This window comes from Lepidochelys kempii, chromosome 1 (assembly GCF_965140285.1).
Source record: "Lepidochelys kempii isolate rLepKem1 chromosome 1, rLepKem1.hap1, whole genome shotgun sequence".
NCBI classification, from domain to species: Eukaryota; Metazoa; Chordata; order Testudines; family Cheloniidae; genus Lepidochelys; species Lepidochelys kempii.
The window spans coordinates 330,052,302-330,072,435 of record NC_136380.1 but is presented as its reverse complement, the minus strand read 5'-3'; the positions used below and the strand labels follow the sequence as shown (position 1 = coordinate 330,072,435).

Below are 20,134 nucleotides of genomic sequence, written 5' to 3'. Positions count from 1 at the left end.
CATCTGTAACATATCCTGGATCTCCCGTTCTATAGCAGTTTTAGCTTGAGGAGACACCCGGTAAGGTTGGACCCTAATTGGGTGAGCATTACCTGTGTCAATGGAGTGGTATGCCCGTTCAGTCAGTCCTGGGGTGGCTGAGAACGTTGGCGCGTAGCTAGTGCACAGCTCCTGGATCTGCTGTCGCTGCATACGCCCAAGGGTCATGGAGAGGTTCACCTCTTCCACACCACCAGCACATTTCCCTTCCTAGTAAACACCTTCAGGCCACTCAGCGTCGTCTCCTCCCTGGGCTGTAAACTGACAAACCTTTAATTCTCTGGAATAAAAGGGCTTTAGAGAATTAATATGGTACACCTTAGGCTTTCGGTTGGAGGTGGGGAATGCTATGAGATAATTAACAGCTCCCAGGCGCTCCTGGACCACGAATGGCCCTTCCCACGATGCTTCCATTTTATGGGCCTGGAGCGCCTTTAAGACCATGACCTGGTCTCCTACTTTGAAGGAACGCTCTCTGGCATGTTTATCATACCAGGCTTTTTGCTCTTTTTGAGCATCCTGTAAGTTTTCTCTAGCAAGGGCTAAAGAGGTTCGGAGGGTGTTTTGTAGGTTGGTTACAAAGTCCAGAATGTTAGTTCCTGGAGAAGGTGTAAATCCCTCCCATTGCTGCTTCACCAACTGCAATGGCCCCTTAACCTCACGGCCATATACAAGTTCAAATGGGGAAAACCCTAAACTGGGATGTGGTACAGCTCTGTAGGCAAAGAGCAACTGCTGCAATACTAGGTCCCAATCATTGGAGTGCTCATTTACGAATTTACGTATCATGGCCCCCAAAGTTCCATTAAACTTCTCCACCATGCCATTTGTTTGATGATGGTAAGGAGTGGCAACCAAGTGATTTACCCCATGAGCTTCCCAAAGGTTTTTCATAGTTCCTGCCAGGAAATTAGTCCCTGCATCTGTGAGGATGTCGGAGGGCCAACCTACCCTGGCAAAAATGTCTGCTAGTGCCTGGCACACACTTTTAGCCCTGGTGTTGCTTAGAGCTACTGCTTCCGGCCATCGGGTGGCAAAATCCATCAAAGTCAGTATGTACTGCTTTCCTCTGGGTGTCTTTTTCGGAAAAGGACCCAGAATATCCACAGCTACTCACTGAAATGGAACTTCAATGATGGGGAGTGGCTGGAGAGGAGCTTTGACCTGGTCTTGGGGTTTTCCCACTCTTTGGCACACCTCACAAGACTGGACATAGGTAGAAACATCCTTGCCCATTCCCTCCCAGTGGAATGACCCCCCCAAACGGTCTTTGGTCCTGTTCACCCCAGCATGGCCACTAGGGTGATCATGGGCTAAGCTCAAGAGCTTGGCCCGGTATTTAGTTGGAACTACCAACTGTCTCTGAGGATGCCAGTCTTCCTGGTGTCCCCCAGAAAGAGTTTCCTTGTATAAAAGTCCTCTTTCTACAACAAACCTGGATCGATTAGAAGAGCTGAGAGGCGGTGGGTTGCTCCGTGCCGCCGTCCACGCTCTCTGGAGGCTTTCATCTGCTTCCTGTTCGGTCTGGAACTGTTCCCTTGATGCTGGAGACATCAGTTCCTCATTGGATTGGGGACATAGGCTTGGTCCCTCTGGAAGCGATATAGGGGATGGAGCTGTTTCTGTTGACTGTGAACCGCTCTCCGCTGGTGCACTATGTTGGGATTCAGGCTCCGGCTGAGCCTCTTGTGTAGGGTTATCGGCTGCTGCCAGTTCAGGTTCGGTGGGGCCCTCTGGTGTTGAGGTTGCAAGTACTGGATTCAGTGCTGGCACGGGGTCTGGTGTTGGTTGTTTGGCTGGTTCCGGTTCTGGGACTGGTTCCGTCTGGGTCTCTGGGACTGGATCCACTACTGCTGTTGCAGACATTGGCCTGGGGTCCGGGTCCATCACCTCTGACCGGGTCCTGATAGAAGTTTCCGGAACAGAGCTAGGCCTCACGGCTTGTTTAGCCTGGCTGTGGGTGACCGTTCCCACCGTCTTGGCCTGCTTCACGTGATTGGCCAAGTCTTCCCCCAACAGCATGGGGATGGGATAATCATCATAGACTGCAAAAGTCCACATTCCTGACCAGCCCTTGTACTGGACAGGCAACTTGGCTGTAGGCAAATTGAAAGAGTTGGACTTGAAGGGTTGAATCGTCACTTGGATCTCTGGGTTGATTAAATTGGGGTCCACTAAGGAAGCATGGATAGCTGACACTTGTGCTCCGGTGTCCCTCCACGCGGTGACCTTCTTCCCGCCCACACTCACAGTTTCCCTCCGCTCCAAGAGTATCTGGGAGGTATCTGGGCCTGTGGACCTCTGGTGTGATTCCGGTGCAATGAACTGTAATCTGTTGGGGTTCTTGGGGCAGTTGGCCTTTACATGCCCCAGCTCATTACATTTAAAACATCGTCCAGCTGACGGGTCACCGGGGCGAGGTGGGTTGCTGGAGAACGGGGTGGTGGGACGATAAGGGGTCTGGAGGGTTCTTTGGGAGGTAGGTGGGGCTTTGGGCGGCCCCCGGTAATAGGGTGTGGTCTGGGGTGGTCCCTTCTGGTCTCCGCTCCAACTGCGACCAGTTTTCTTCTTCTCTGCCACCTCCACCCATCTGGCTCCAATCTCTCCTGCCTCGATTACAGTTTTGGGTTTCCCATCTAGGATGTATCTTTCTATTTCCTCAGGAACACCCTCTAAGAATTGTTCCATTTGCATTAGGAAGGACAAATTTACTGGAGATTCAACACTTGCTCCTGATATCCAGGCATCCCAATGTTTCACAATGTGGTAGGCATGTCGGGTAAATGACATGTCTGGTTTCCACCTTAGGGCTCGGAACCTCCGACGAGACTGCTCGGGTGTTATCCCCATTCTGACTCTCGCCTTGGATTTAAACAGTTCATACTTGTTCATATGTTCTTTAGGCATTTCAGCTGCCACCTCAGCTAAGGGTCCACTGAGCTGCGGCCTCAGCTCTACCATGTATTGGTCAGTAGAGATGTTGTACCCAAGGCAGGCCCTTTCGAAGTTTTCTAAGAAGGCCTCAGTATCATCACCTGCCTTGTAGGTGGGGAACTTTCTGGGATGGGAAGTGGTACCTGGAGAAGGATTGCTAGGGTTTGTTGGTATATTCTGCTGGGCCTTTATCCTCTCCATCTCCTCCACATGCTTCCTTGCCTCCATTTCCCTCTTGTGGGCAGCCTCCTGTACCTCCTTCTCCAGCCGCATGAGTTCTATCTGTCTTTCATGTTCCCTTTGTCTTTCCTCAGCCTGAAATTTGGCTAATTCCAGCTGTAGTCGAGCCGAGGATTTGGCCATTCTAACCTCTCTGTTTTTAACTAACTTTACACCCGAGGTTTAGAAATAAACAAACAAAACTTGGCTGTAAAATTTTGCTGTGCTGGAATAGAATACCTATTCTCTGATAGTGATTGTCAGCCTACAGAAAAAGACAATTCCCTTATCTCTGCTCTGGGCCCAAATTAAAGCAAAAAACCTCCAACTACTTGGAAACCTGCTTACCCAGCCCAAAGAAAAAAAAATTTCTTTTCAAACCTGTGCTCCTTGTAAAACAAGAAAAAAATCAAAATCCTAAAAAAAACCCTGCCACTTTTGTCTCCAGGCAAATGGGTAGAGCACACACCCCCTATTTACTTTTAGGAAGAAAAGAAAAAAAAAACCTCTGGGTTGGAAGACTGTGAATTTCCCTGCAGGAGTTAAGTACCCTGCCTCCAGGCAAAGAAAACCTGCAATTCAGAAGATAATCCCCTTTTGTCTCTGCTTGGCCACAAAGCAGAGAGAAACCAAGCTGCTTTCAGTTTCAAAGCTGCTTTCTGGACTTCCTAAAAATTCCTTTTTAAAATCTGTATTTCTAGTTCAAAAAATCTCAACTGGATCTCAAAATGATTTCAGGTTAATCCCACCACTGTGCCACCATGTCAAGGTTCCTCCCCCACTCTGAACTCTAGGGTACAGATGTGGGGACCTGCATGAAAAACCTCCTAAGCTTATCTTTACCAGCTTAGGTCTAAACTTCCCCAAGGTACAAAATATTACACCCGTTATCCTTGGACTGGCCGCTACCACCACCAAACTAATACTGGTTACTGGGGAAGAGCTGTTTGGACGCATCCTTCCCCCCAAAATACTTCCCAAAACCTTGCACCCCACTTCCTGGACAAGGTTTGGTAAAAAGCCTCACCAATTTGCCTAGGTGACTACAGACCCAGACCCTTGGATCTTAAGAACAATGAACAATCCTCCCAACACTTGCACCCCCCCTTTCTTGGGAAATGTTGGATAAAAAGCCTCACCAATTTGCATAGGTGACCACAGACCCAAACCCTTGGATCTGAGAACAATGAAAAAAAGCATTCAGTGTTTTACAAGAAGACTTTTAATAAAAAATAGAAGTAAATAGAAATAAAGAAATCCCCCCTGTAAAATCAGGATGGTAGATATCTTACAGGGTAATTAGATTCAAAAACATAGAGAACCCCTCTAGGCAAAACCTTAAGTTACAAAAAAGATACACAGACAGAAATAGTTATTCTATTCAGCACAATTCTTTTCTCAGCCATTTAAAGAAATCATAATCTAACACATACCTAGCTAGATTACTTACTAAAAGTTCTAAGACTCCATTCCTGTTCTGTCCCTGGCCAAGACGACTACAGACAGACACAGACCCTTTGTTTCTCTCCCTCCTCCCAGCTTTTGAAAGTATCTTGTCTCCTCATTGGTCATTTTGGTCAGGTGCCAGCGAGGTTACCTTTAGCTTCTTAACCCTTTACAGGTGAGAGGAGCTTTCCCCTGGCCAGGAGGGATTTCAAAGGGGTTTACCCTTCCCTTTATATTTATGACACCAACTGTGGTTCCTCAGCAGGTCTGCCTGGGTTCAAACCGTGCAGTTCTTCCCTCAGCTAGTGGTGGCCAGTGTGAGAATATAGGAACATAAAACAGCCTCTTCCAAACAGAGCGTTGTTTAATCTCAACAGAAGGAATCAAACCCTAACAAGAAAAGATTTTTTGAACACAGCAATCTACATGCTTCTGTTTTACCTAAAGCTCAGTAGGCTTCGCCTATCTAGGTGCCCCACTTCTGGTATCGGGTGACAGTCTGCACCCTGCAGTCCTTGTGTCTCTCCCCTGAGCTCAGGAGCTCAGGTTTTTAATCTACTCCAAATTTTTTGTTTCACTGTTGCTGCCTGAATTTTCCCCTTCCCTGTACCAAGCCAGGGAAGTTGAAATCTGCATGGTCAGAGGGAAACTTGAAAGGGATTGAAAACTGTAATGTTCTTTTAAATATGGGTGATTGGTCCTGTCTGAAGCTTGTCATCTCCCTGCCTGGTCTGAGTAACCCCTTGTCTCAATTAAACCCTTAAAGTTCTATAGCAGTCACCACACAACAAGCAAACAAAGACAATATACAGGAGTAATCCACTATTGCAGGGACAAGGTGGGTGAGGTGATATTTTTATTGGACCAGCTTCTGTTGGTGAAAGAGACGAGCTTTGTGTAGCTTGAAAGCTTGTTTCTTTCACCATCAGAAGTTGGTCTAATAAAAGATATCTCCTCGCCCATCTTGTCTCTCTAATGTCCTGGAACCAACACGGCTATAACAACACTGCAATAATCTAATAGAGGGATCTTCAAGGTCCTTCACAGGAAGGACAGTTTTGTTGTCCACTGTGACAGAGGTTGGGTGAAAGAGGGGTGGGTTTAGTGGAAAAGATCAGGAGATTGATTTTGGACATGTTAAGTTTCAGCTGATGGTTAAACATCCAAGATGAGATGCCAGAAGAACAGGTAAAGATTTTTGTTTGGATGGAGGGAGATGGACCCAGAGTAAGGGAGATGATTAGTGAATCATCAGCATAAAAATGGGAGGCAAAGCCATGTTTGGGAATGAGGGGTGAAATCCTGGCCCAGTTGAAGTCAGTGGGGATTTTGCTATTGACTTCTATGTGGCCAGGATGTCATCAAGAGATAGGGTGTAGAGGGAGAAGAGGAGGGGGATGTGTACAGAGTTCTGAGTGACCCACCCTGAAAAAGGGAGAGGGGAACAGGAAGACTCAGTGAACAGAACCAAGAAGGAGTGACAGGACATTTATCAATGGCACCATAATCATTTACTGGAATATTGTAGCTCTTCTCCCTCCTATCTCTGTTTCTGTTACTTTTGGGTAATAAGCTTGTGTTTGCATAACACCTATCGTAGTGAGGCCTTAATCCTGATTGGGACTCTTAGCTGCTACCATAATATTAATTATTATTGTTGTTATTATTCATCATATTAATTTATAATTTGGATTTAGGGTGTCCAAAGTATGTGTGGGTGGTGCTCATAAAGCATGCATTTATGCATACTGTTGGGAAATTCGCACTCCTATCAACAAAAAGTTAAGTCAGTCTCCTTAGCAACCAACATCAGGATTCAGTACTTTACTAGCCACCACCTCTGGCTCCACACTTTTCACCAAAGCTGTTTTTACCCTTTTTCTAAATTCCATATGAAACATGCCTTTATAACGTCATGGAACATACAAAATGGGGAAGACCTGTCAGTGGTGGTACTGCTGAAAAAGATCTGGGAGTTATAGTGGACCACAAACTGAAAATGAGCCATCAATGTGATGCAGCTGCAAAAAAGGTTAATATGATTTTGGGGTGTATTAACAGGATGTTGTATGTAAGACACAGAAGGTAATTGTCCTACTGTACTCAGCACTGGTGAGGTTTCCAGCTGGAGTAATGTGCCAAATTCTAGGCACCACAATTTAGGAAGGATGGGGACAAATTGGAAAGAGTCCAGAGGAGAGCTACAAAAATGGTAAAAGGTTTAGAAAACTTAACCTATGAGGAAAGGGTGAAAAAACTGGGAGCATTTAGTTTTGAGGGAAGAAGACTGAGGGCTAACCTGAAAAGTCTTCCAATATGTACAGTTAAGGGCTGTTATAAAGAAGACAGTGACCAATTGTTCTCTGTGTCCACTGAAGGCAGGACAAGAAATAATGGGCTTAATCTGCAGCAAGGGAGGTAGAGGTTCAATATGAGGAAAAACTTTTAAACTATAAGGGTAGTTAAACTCTGGAATAGGATTCCAAGGGAGGTCCTGGAGTCCCCATCATTGGAAGCTTTTCAAATCAAGTTGGACAAATAACTTCAGGAATGGTCTAGAGCAGGGGTCGGCAACCTTTCAGAAGTGGTGTGCTGAGTCTTCATTTATTCACTCTAATTTAAGGTTTCACATGCCAGTAATACATTTTAACGTTTTTAGAAGGTCTCTCTCTCTATAAGTCTATATTATATAACTAAACTATTGTTCTATGTAAAATAAGGTTTTTAAAATGTTTAAGAAGCTTCATTTAAAATTAAATTAAAATGCAGATTCTATCAATTTAGTGCAGTGGTTCTTAACCTGGGGTGCACGCACCCCCTGGGGGTACAAGATGCCCTTTCTGGGGTGAGAGACATTTGAGATTTTTTTTTAGAATGTAAATCATCAAAAACACAAATTAAGCACAGGCACATAAGTACAACTGTTTTGTTTCATCATTACTGTAGTGTACAAACAAAGGTTTTAAGTTTTCAAGTTTTTAAGCTAATTGTAGTATAATTTTTGATAAGGGGTGCGAGAACATATTTTGAGAACTTTAGACCATGTAAAGGCTGAGCGGGGTCAGGTGTAGTATATTAAATTGCTCCCCATAGGAATATGCTACTTATGGCATGCTACTTCTGGCTGCCAGTCCTGGTGCTCTGAGCAGAATGGTAAGGGGACAGGGAACAGGGGGGGTTGGATAGGCATGGGAGTCCTGGGGGCCTGTCAGGGGTCGGGGTTGTGGATAGGGGTCAGGGCAGTCAGGGGACAGGAGCAGGGGGGCTTGGATGGGGGGGTTGGGGTCCCGGGGGGGGGGCAGATAGGGGTGGGAGGGTCCCAGGAGGGGGCCATCAGGAGACAAGGAGTGGTGGGGGGGTTGGATGGGTCAGGGGTTCTGAGGGGGGCAGTCAGGAGGCGGGAAGTGGAAGGGAATCATATAGAATATATAAGGGGCAGGCTGTTTGGGGAGGCACAACCTTCCCTACCAGGGTGTATTGTATTAAATTTCTCCCCGTAGGAATGTGCTACTTACAGCGTACTACTTACGGCTGCCAGTCCTGATGCTCCGCAAGTATCACATTCCTACGGGGAGAAATTTAATACACTGCACCAGCAGATAGAACCCCAGACCGGCGGCGGGCTGAGCAGCACAGCCCGCCGCCAGGCTGGGGTTCCAGCCACCGGCTCCTGCCAGCCGGGGTCCCAGCTGCTGGCCCCGCTCAGCCTGCTGCCAGCCCAGGGTTCTGTTCACCCAGGCCGGCAGTAGGCTGAGCGGGGTCGGCAGCTGGGACCCCAGCTGGCAGCAGTGTGCCAGTAAAAATCCGCTCACGTGCCACCTTTGGCAGGCGTGCCACAGGTTGCCAACCCCTGGTCTAGGGTTACTTGGTCCTGCCACAGTGCAGGGGGCTGGACTTGATGACTTCTCGAGCTCCCTTCCAGGCCTTCATTTCTGTGATTCTATGTGTATTATTCATCTTCCCCTCCAGACAATTGGAAGTTATTGCAACAATTATAAGTTTCACCCCAAAAAGGAATTTTTTTTTCAGGCTCAAATTAATTAAGGAATAAAACATGACAAGGAAAGTGTTTCAGAAGGATTATTGCATGCCCTCGGCTGCATTGCAAAGCAAGAGGCGAAGGTCCAGATGTCATCAACCAGGCCAAAAGGTGCAACAATCCCACGGGAGTGCACTGGCTGCACTGTCTTCTTATTACATAGGAACGATTTAAAAAGAGATGTATTAGTTCCTGTGCAGGACTAGGAATTGTTGACTCAGATATGATGACACCAGTACTACATAAAAAGAGCTATAACTGTTTTTTCTCCAGAGGTGTACAAACCAATTCAAAAACCAATATTTTATATTATTTCATTTAGTTTATTCTCCATCTATATGGCTTTGAGCAGCTGGGTTGTTTCTTTTCTTCCAAAAGTACAAGGTTTTATACTTTACTGCATGAATAATCTGCAGCATTAAAATAAAAACCCAACCTGGCATGCTCATTTCACATAGGTAGAAGCTTCCAAGTGTTAGATTATAAATAAAAGAACACCACCACAATCTGAACTGCCAGTAGCAACTCTGGGTTAAGGATCAAGCTCTGGAATAATCAAATAAGACATTTTAGGGGTATTTTTGAAACATAAGAAAATGTATCACTAATCTAGCACTTCACATTTCCAGAGGGTAATTCATCAGATTTAGTAATTTGCCTATTGCTAAACTTTGTTTTGGTTTATTACTATGTAGATGAAACAAAATTATCTAACTTAGTTCCATTTATCCACTATATCCATTTACAGTGGTTTTAAATAAAAAGAAAAGGAGTACTTGTGGCACCTTAGAGACTAACCAATTTATTTGAGCATAAGCTTTTGTGAGCTACAGCTCACTTCATCGGATGCAAGCTTATGCTCAAATAAATTGGTTAGTCTCCAAGGTGCCACAAGTACTCCTTTTCTTTTTGCGAATACAGACTAACACGGCTGTTACTCTGAAACCAGTGGTTTTAAATGTATTTTTAATGCAGACCGTCTCAATGTTCCTTCTTTCCCTTGAATGTGCTATGTTTAACATATGGAATAAGAGGCTGATGTTTTCCCATTGCCTCCACTGCCACTTCTCAGGGCACTCACTCACTGTTGATGTACTGCACTAAGTTGCTTTTGAATATATTTTGAAAACTGGACCATATAATCTTTTCCATCTGGAGATAGTATCTCCAGTAGGCTGTTTCACCTGATATCAAGTCAATTAATTATTTTATTTAGTGACAAATGTATTTGGGGGCACATATTATGGAACAATCTTTCAAAATCTTTAAATCAAAGATATTATTTGAAGGCAGATATTATAAGATGTCTTTGGGGGGTTTTTCCTCCTTGTTAGTGAGTTGCTGTAATGTTTTGGATTTTATTGAACTTAAACATTTTTCACCAGAACTATATTTTAAGTCAAACATTATTTATCAATAGGAAGAGAATCAGAAAAGGTGATATATAGCTTACCTGAAACATTTGAAACATACATACACACAACAAAATATGTAATATTAAATGGCAATACAATGCTGGACTCTAAATCAAAGATGAGTGGAATGTCCATTCTGTAGTCCATTCTGTAGTTCTATTTGGAAATGCATTTTGTTAAAATGTCATTATAGCACCTTTATTGCTCATTTTTACACTTATCAAGAGGAGTTCCCAAAATCATGTGTTCATCAATCAGTCCCCAATAAATATTGAGATCGGCTTAGAAATCATGAGATTTTTTAAAAAAATAATTAAATACAAATTGAGTACTTTTTATTTGTCTTCTGTTTTTATGAGGCAGAGGTTTTTATGAGGCAGAGATTATGTAAAATGACGATAGCACTGTTGACTAGAATGGAGATGTGACAATTTATAGCAAGTGAGGGTCTACCCTCTACTCCTTAGGGTTCATATTTTCAAGTATTTCTCTGCAATGATGAGATCTGGGAAACTTTGTTGTTGTTTAATGACAGCTGAGATTCTCACCTAATCATATGACTGCAGAAGCTTGGCCTTTAAGAAAAACATGATATATCACAATACTTCAGATAAAATCACAAGAGTTGGCAATACTGCTTTCCTAACTGCCAGACCTGTGATCTGAGAATCGAGCTATGATCTATCTGGCTCACACATAATCACCAAAACTAAAGTTTCTGAAGGCAATTACAGCTTCAGTTACCCCCCAGTCCTTACGGTTTGCCCTTAGTTTCTCTATTTGGCTTCATAAGAACATAGGAACAGCTGTACTGGATCAGACCAAAGGTCCATCTAGCCTAGTGATGTGTCTTCTGACAGTGGCCAATGCCAGGTGCTTCAGAGGGAGTGAAAAGAACAGGTCATCATCAAGTGATCCATCCACTGTCACCCATTCCCAGCTTCTGGAAGAAGCTAGGGACACCATCCCTGCCCATCCTGGCTAACAGTCATTGATAGACCTATCCTCCATGAATTTATCTAGTTATTTTTTTAACCCTGTTATAGTCTTGGCCTTCACAGCATCTTCTGGCAAGGAGTTCCACAGGTTGCACTGTGCGAAGAAATATTTCCTTTTGTTTGTTTTAAACCTGCTGTCCATTAATTTCATTTGGTGACCCCTAGTTCTTTTGTTAAGGGGAGTAAATAACACTTCCTTATGTACTTTCTCCACACCCATCATGATTTTATAGACCTCTATCATATTCCCCCCTTAGTCATCTCTATTCCAAGCTGAAAAGTCTCAGTCTTATTAATCACTCCTCATACGAAAGCTGTTCATACCCTTAATTGTTTTTGTTGCCCTTTTCTGAACCTTTTCCAATTCCAATATATCTTCTTTTGAGATGGGCGACCACATCTGCACACTGTATTCAGTATGTGGGTATAGCATGGATTTATATAGAGGCAATATGATATTTTCTGTATTATTATCTATCCCTTTCTTAATGATTCCTAACATTCTGTTAGCTTTTTTGACTGCTGCTGCACATTGAGCGGATGGTTTCAGATAATTATCCGCTGTGACTCCAAGATCTTTCTTGAGTGGTAACAGCTAATTTAGACCCCATCATTTTATATGTATAGTTAGCATTATGTTTTCCAATGTGCATTACTTTGCATTTCTCAACATTGAATTTCATCTGCCATTTTGTTGCCCAGTCACCCAGTTTTGTGAGATCCCTTTGTAGCTGTTTGCAGTCTGCTTTGGACTTAACTAGCTTGAGTAGTTTTGTATCATCTGAAAATTTTTCCACCTCACTGTTTACTCCTTTTTCCAGATAATTTATGAATATGTTGAATAGTACTGGTCCCAGTACAGACCCCTGGGGGACACAACTATTTACCTCTCTGCATTCTGAAAACATCCTTATTTATTCCTACCATGTGTTTCCTACCTTTTAACAAGTTAACAATCCATGAGAGGACCTTCCCTCTTATCCCATGACAGCTTACTTTGCTTTTAAGAGCCTTTGGTGCAGGACCTTGTCAAAGGCTTTCTGAAAATCTAAGTACACTATATCCACTGGATCACCCTTGTCCACATGCTTGTTGACCCCCTCAAAGAATTCTGGTAGATTAGTGAGGTATGATTTCCCTTTACAAAAAAATATGTTAACTCTTCCCCAACAAATCATGTTCATCTATGTGTCTGACAATTCTGGTCTTTACTATAGTTTCAGCTAGTTTCCCCAGTACTTTAGTTAGTCTTACCAGCCTGTAATTGCCAGGATCACCTCTGGAGCCTTTTTAAAAAATTGGCGTCACATTAGCTAACTTCCGGTCTTCTGGTACAGAAGCTGATTTAAATGATAGATTACATAGCACAGTTAGCAGTTCTGCAATTTCACATATGAGTTACTTCAGAACTCCAAGAAGGCCAATGACATTTGGGGATGTATAAGTAGGGGCATTGCCAGCAGATCGAGGGACATGATCGTTCCCCTCTATTTGACACTGGTGAGGCCTCATCTGGAGTACTGTGTCCAGTTTTGGGCCCCACACTACACGAAAGGATGTGGAAAAATTGGAAAGAGTCCAGCGGAGGGCAACAAAAATGATTAGGGGACTGGAACACATGAGTTATGAGGAGAGGCTGAGGGAACTGGGGATGTTTAGTCTATGGAAGAGAAGAATGAGGGGGGATTTGATAGCTGCTTTCAACTACCTGAAAGGGGGTTCCAAAGAGGATGGTTCTAGACTGTTCTCAGTGGTAACAGATGACAGAACAAGGAGTAATGGTCTCAAGTTGCAGTGGGGGAGATTTAGGTTGGATATTAGGAAAAACTTTTTCACTAGGAGGGTGGTGAAACACTGGAATGCGCTACCTAGGGAGGTGGTGGAATCTCCTTCCTTAGAAGTTTTTAAGGTCAGGCTTCACAAAGCCCTGGCTGGGATGATTTAATTGGGGATTGGTCCTGCTTTGAGCAGGGGGTTGGACTGGATGACCTCCTGAGGTCCCTCCCAACCCTGATGATTCTATGACAGTGCACTGTTCCGGGTTGACTCCTCTGTATGCTTCCACTTCTGCTCTATACACTCTTATCCTGGTGCTGCCCTTTCAGGTGAAGGTAGAAACTGGCTGCTAGGGTTTTAAAATGAGGAAGCCACCCCTAAAATATGGAAGAGGACTTCACACATGGACTCCTTCTTTTTCACATGCTCATTGTTTCACTTCCAGAAACACAATGTAGATGCAGAACTGGGCCTCATTCCTAGAGTTGGAATAATCTCAAGACAGTGGGGTAGCCTTTGGAAATTAATGAACAGTTTTTGTTGATAATGTGTGAAACAGAAAAGAAACCAGATCCCTTTCACAGCTGAGTTGATTCTACAGAGCTAAGAGAAAAAAAATAACCCGAGCTTACGTTAGTCATTAAAGTAAGCAGGTATAATTCTGAATACATACAGAGCAGATTTGCTGAGTGAGAAGGTGTCATTTTTAAATAGTCACTCTTCTGAGTAGAGGGGCACTTTAGGGAGTGGTGCCCTTGTTGTCATATTCTTCCCTCCATAGTACCTCCTTCCCTTGGCAGACACTTCAGCTGTACCTCACATATGATCAAAAGAGATGATAGTAGTCCTCCAAGGTGATGATAATGTAGCTGCAAAAGCTTACTAGCACAAAGTATTATAGAAAAGGGCAGACAAGAACCCATCAACCCTCAAAATGGTAACTGGGGATTCTTAAGTAATCAATATAATAAAAATACACTCTATAGATCAGGCTATACTGGCTACCCAGTAGGGTGGGGGAGAAGATTAAATTTGCTCTCAGAGCAGAAAAAGAGATATTGCATGTGTGTCACCTCCTTGTCTAGCTGGAACGAAGAGTCATTAAGCCCTGGTCTACACTAGGACTTTAGGATGAATTTAGCAGCGTTAAATAGATGTAAACCTGCACCCGTCCACACAATGATGCCCTTTATTTCGACTTAAAGGGCTCTTAAAATCGATTTCCTTACTCCACCCCTGACAAGTGGATTAGCACTTAAATCGACCTTGCCGGCTCGAATTTGGGGTACTGTGGACACAATTCGATGGTATTGGCCTCCGGGAGCTACCCCAGAGTGCTCCATTGTGACCGCTCTGGACAGCACTCTCAACTCAAATGCACTGGCCAGGTAGACAGGAAAAGAACCGCGAACTTTTGAATTTCATTTCCTGTTTGGCCAGCGTGGCAAGCTGCAGGTGACCATGCAGAGCTCATCAGCAGAGGTGACCATGATGGAGTCCCAGAATCGCAAAAGAGCTCCAGCATGGACCAAACGGGAGGTACGGGATCTGATCGCTGTTTGGGGAGAGGAATCTGTGGTATCAGAACTCCGTTCCAGTTTTTGAAATGCCAAAACCTTTGTCAAAATCTCCCAGGGCATGAAGGACAGAGGCCATAACAGGGACCCGAAGCAGTGCCGCGTGAAACTGAAGGAGCTGAGGCAAGCCTACCAGAAAACCAGAGAGGCGAACGGCTGCTCCGGATCAGAGCCCCAAACATGCCGCTTCTATGATGAGCTGCATGTCATTTTAGGGGGTTCAGCCACCACTACCCCAGCCGTGTTGTTTGACTCCTTCAATGGAGATGGTGCTATGTGTGTAATGTTAACAGCAAGGATTACCCTGAAAGAGTGTAGCCACTGTTTTATAAAATGTGTCTTTTTAAATACCGCTGTCCCTTTTTTTTTCTCCACCAGCTGCATGTGTTTCAATGATCACAGGATCTTCTCCTTCCCAGAGGCTAGTGAAGCTTAGAAAGAAAAAAAAACGCACTCACGATGAAATGTTCTCCAAGCTCATGCTGTCCTCCCACACTGACAGAGCACAGACGAATGCGTGGAGGCAAATAATGTCAGAGTACAGGGAAGCACAAAATGACCGGAAGGAGAGGTCGCGGGCTGAAGAGAGTAAGTGGCGGGCTGAAGAGAGTAAGTGGCGGGCTGAAGAGAGGGCTGAAGCTCAAATGTGGCGGCAGCATGATGAGAGGAGGCAGGATTCAATGCTGAGGCTGCTGGAGGACCAAACCAGTATTCTCCAGTGTATGGTTGAGCTGCAGCAAAGGCAGCTGGAGCACAGACTGCCACTGCAGCCCCTCTGTAACCAACCGCCCTCCTCCCCAAGTTCCATAGCCTCCACACCCAGACGCCCAAGAACGCAGTGGGGGGGCCTTCGGCCAACCAGCCACTCCACCACAGAGGATTGCCCAAAAAAAAGAAGGCTGGCATTCAATAAATTTTAAAGTTGTAAACTTTTAAAGTGCTGTGCTTAAAGTGCTGTGTGGCATTTTCCTTCCCTCCTCCACCACCTCTCCTGGGCTACCTTGGTAGTCATCCCCCTATTTGTGTGATGAATGAATAAAGAATGCATGAATGTGAAGCAACAATGCCTTTATTGCTTCTGCAAGCGGTGATTGAAGGGAGGAGGGGCAGGTGGTTAGCTTACAGGGAAGTAGAGTGAACCAAGGGGCGGGGGGTTTCATCAAGGAGAAAGAAACAGAACTTTCACACCGTAGCCTGGCCAGTCATGAAACTGGTTTTCAAAGCTTCTCTGATGCGTACCGCGCCCTCCTGTGCTCTTCTAACCGCCCTGGTGTCTGGCTGCGCGTAACCAGCAGCCAGGCGATTTGCCTCAACCTCCCACCCCGCCATAAACGTCTCCCCCTTACTCTCACAGATATTGTGGAGCACACAGCAAGCAGTAATAACAGTGGGAATATTGGTTTCGCTGAGGTCTAAGTGAGTCAGTAAACTGCGCCAGCGCGCCTTTAAACGTCCAAATGCACATTCTACCACCATTCTGCACTTGCTCAGCCTGTAGTTGAACAGCTCCTGACTACTGTCCAGGCTGCCTGTGTACGGATTCATGAGCCATGGCATTAAGGGGTAGGCTGTGTCCCCAAGGATACATATAGGCATTTCAACATCCCCAACAGTTATTTTCTGGTCTGGGAATAAAGTCCCTTCCTGCAGCTTTTGAAACAGACCAGAGTTCCTGAAGATGCGAGCGTCATGCACCTTTCCCGGCCATCCCACATTGATGTTGGTGAAACGTCCCTTGTGATCCACCAGAGCTTGCAGCACTATCGAAAAGTACCCCTTGCGGTTTATGTACTCGGCAGCTTGGTGCTCCGGTGCCAAGATAGGGATATGGGTTCCATCTATGGCCCCACCACAGTTAGGGAATCCCATTGCAGCAAAGCCATCCACTATGACCTGCACATTTCCCAGGGTCACTACCCTTGATATCAGCTAATCTTTGATTGCGTTGGCTACTTGCATCACAGCAGCCCCCCACAGTAGATTTGCCCACTCCAAATTGATTCCCACTGACCAGTAGCTGTCTGGCGTTGCAAGCTTCCAGAGGGCTATCGCCACTTGCTTGTGACCTGTGAGGGCTGCTCTCATCTTGGTATTCTTGCACTGCAGGGCAGGGGAAAGCCAGTCACAAAGTTCCATGAAAGTGCCCTTACGCATGCGAAAGTTTTGCAGCCACTGGGAATCGTCCCAGACCTGCAACACTATGCGGTCCCACCAGTCTGTGCTTGTTTCCTGGGCCCAGAGTCGGCATTCCACCGCATGAACCTGCCCCATTAGCACCATGATGCATGCACTGGCAGGGCCCATGCTTTCAGAGAAATCTGTGTCCATGTCCTGATCACTCACGTGACCGTGCTGACGTCGCCTCCTCGCCCGGTATCGCTTTGTCAGGTTCTGGTGCTGCATATACTGCTGGATAATGCGTGTGGTGTTTAATGTGCTCCTAATTGCCAAAGTGAGCTGAGCGGCCTCCATGCTTGCCTTGGTATGGCGTCCGCACAGAAAAAAGGCGCGGAACGATTGTCTGCCATTGCTCTGACGGAGGGAGGGGCGACTGACGACACGGCTTACAGGGTTGGCTTCAGGGAGCTAAAATCAACAAAGGGGGTGTCTTTACATCAAGGAGTATTTCAGGCAGGACTTCACGGAGGGTTCCAATAAGAAATGGTTATTGTTCTTATTGGAACAAGGAGGTTAGCCTGGCCTCTGATTGATACATGGCTAGATTTACCTTGCTGCACCTTCTCTGTGAGTGACTGCAGTGTGACCTAGAGGAATGAGTCCCCTAGACAGGGGAGGGGGGGAAGCAAATGAGTACAAAACAAATCTGGTCTATTTCTTGTTTTGATCCACTCCATCTATCTTTTACATCTTTGGCTGGCAGCAGACGGTGCAGAAGGACTGCATGCCATCCACATCTCATGGCTGCTCGGCAGAAGATGGTACAGTACGACTGCTAGCAATCCTCATCTCTTGCCTGCCTGGCAGAAGACACTCTTCTCGTATTTTAATATCAGTAGTCTTACCTTTCTAATGTGCTAGATGTGCCCTCTCTCCCCTGCTGTGGCAGCCCCCGAGCTTGATTGGGAATGAGGGGGTCTCTCCCACACACAGCAGCCCCCGAGCTGGACTGGGAAGGAGTGGGGTCTTTCCCTCTCTCCCCCGCCGCGGCAGCGACCGAGCTGGACTTGGAAGGAGCGGGGTCTCTTCCCCGTCACAGCAGCCATAGAGCTGAGGCAGGGCAGCCGCAGCCCTGGAACTGGGGAAAAGCGCCTCTTTATCTGGCCACCACAGCCCTGCACGTCCCAAATTCCCCCCTCTCCCTCTTCTCACACCACTGCCCCCTCCCACCTACCTCCTATTTTCCCCAAGGCCACCACCTCACCTTACATGTGGGTCTTCTCCAGGGTCCAGGCACCTAATTAGTGGAGCCACGCCTGCACCGCTCCACTAATTAGCTGGGTAGCCCTTCATTCTCTCGTCTGCAGCCGCCCAGGTGTGCACCTTAGAGGGAACTATACGCAGACCACCTGAATGGAGCTCACAGACCACTGGTGGTCTGCAGACCACAGTTTGAGAACCTCTGACCGAAGGACTTCTTATGCTGTGTTCCAGTTGACTAATAAATTGTATTGTTTTGAAAACACTGCTTGAGTGTTCTTATAAATACTCAATGAAGCGCATTAGTCCCTGAAGAGTGGACAACTCTACACCAGGAGTCTTTCTCTGTCATTGGACAGAGCTCACAGTGTGAAGCAGGAGTGCTAAAGCCCAGAGGTTCAGTCTGAGGAGTGGGTGAGGCCATGTGGCCTGCCCTGAAGAAAAAGTGAGGTCCCTTCAGATCTGGGACTGTCAAGGTTCCTTCCCCACTCTGAACTCTAGGGTACAGATGTGGGGACCTGCCTGAAAAACCCCCTAAGCTTATTTTTACCATCTTAGGTTAAAACTTCCCCAAGGTGCAAACTATTGTACCGTTTTCCCTTGGACTTTATTGCTGCCACACCAAGTGTCTAACAAATATATAACAGGGAAAGAGACCGCTTGGAAACATCTTCCACCCCCTCCCCCCCAAAATCCTCCCAAACCCTACACCCCCTTTCCTGGGGAAGGCTTGATAAAAATCCTCACCAATTTGCGTAGGTGAACACAGATCCAAACCCTTGGATCTTAAGAACAATGAAAAAGCAATCAGGTTCTTAAAAGAAGAATTTTAATTGAAGAAAAAGTAAAAGAATCACCTCTGTAAAATCAGAATGGTAAATACCTTACAGGGTAATCAGATTCAAAACATAGAGAATCTCTCTAGGCAAAACCTTAAGTTACAAAAAGACACAAAAACAGGAATATACATTCCATTCAGCACAACTTATTTTATCAGCCATTTAAACAAAACAGAATCTAACGCATATCTAACTAGATTGCTTATTAGCCCTGTACAGGAGTTCTGACCTGCATTCCGGCTCTGGTCCTGGCAAAAGCAACACACAGACAGAGAGCAGAGAGAACCCTTTGTTTCCCCCCCCCCCGCCACCCCGCTCCAGCTTTGAAAGTATCTTGTCTCCTCATTGGTCATATCGGTCAGGTGCAAGTGAGGTTATCTTTAGCTTCTTAACCCTTTACAGGTGAAAGGGTTTTTTCCTCTGGCCAGGAGGGATTTAAAAGTGGTTAGCCTTCCCTTTATATTTATGACAGGCACATCAAAGAGGTTCCTTCAAGGGACAGTCCCAAAGCTGGGGGTGTAGCACTGATCCTGTGGATCCGTGACAGCTAGTAATACTGGATAAAAGGCTGCCTTCGCATCACTGCTAGCAGTTGATTTGGGAGAACCCATGGGCGAGAGCAAGCAAGAACCATTAAGGAGTAGAACCAATGATGTTCAGATACGGTAAACATTCCACAGAACCCCACTAGCCCTGCAGTGCGATGAAAAGCGTGTTTGCCCTTGTATGTTTGATTCTTTATTTTCTTGGTTTGGTTTGGTTTGTTTTTTTGTTGCTGTTCTTGTTTTAGGTTAAAAAAAAAATTCTTGGAGGGAAACCCAATAAAACCTTTGTCTTTGTCTGGAGACTTGAAGTTTCTGGAATGTTACTCACGGACTTTCATGCAGTAAATCCTCCACGTTATGTAAATGAGTTACAAACACAGGGATAAGAAAGTCTTTTTTTCTTCTCTTGTAGAATCGAGTGAACATGAAGAGAAGAGTACAGGTGCCTCAGGTGAGATTTCCTCCCAGCCTTATCCTGCGCCAGTGTACAGTCAGCCTGAAGAAGCAAAGGAGAATATGGATGTAACAAAGCAAACAAAACCTGAAGAGAATGATGAGTTGGGCCCATTACCTGATAATTGGGAAATGGCTTACACAGAAAAAGGGGAAGTCTACTTTATTGAGTGAGTCTTGCATATTTTTTGTCTCTTTCTATTAAAAAGAGTATGTCTAACTGTGTAGGGGAAACTGTTTTGTACTGGAATGTTACATAACGCACAATCCAAGATCCTCCACTCTGAACCAGCAGAAAGATCATGCATGTCATGGAAGTGACACCGCATTCAGTGCCTGGTGCCAGGAATTTGTACCATTTTCCAGATTACTGGCTGATGTTCAGAAGCAGCATTTGCTTTCAAGGGAGGTAGCTAATGAACATGGAGCTCTGCTGGCAATAGTTAAAGATGGAAAACACTCATCTGTATTTAAGA

General features: G+C 45.3%; 1 protein-coding gene across 15 annotated transcripts in view; it reads left to right on the top strand.

Annotated features, from left to right (window-relative positions):
- The window catches only part of MAGI2 (membrane associated guanylate kinase, WW and PDZ domain containing 2), a 1,181,180-nt gene that overhangs the window by 764,555 nt on the left and 396,491 nt on the right, over positions 1 to 20,134 (top strand). For all 15 annotated transcript variants that reach the window (XM_073328600.2, XM_073328598.2, XM_073328606.2 and 12 more), the window contains one exon: positions 19,618 to 19,828. In XM_073328600.2, coding sequence (XP_073184701.1) covers positions 19,618 to 19,828 — 211 coding nt within the window. The remainder of the gene's footprint in view (positions 1 to 19,617; positions 19,829 to 20,134) is intronic.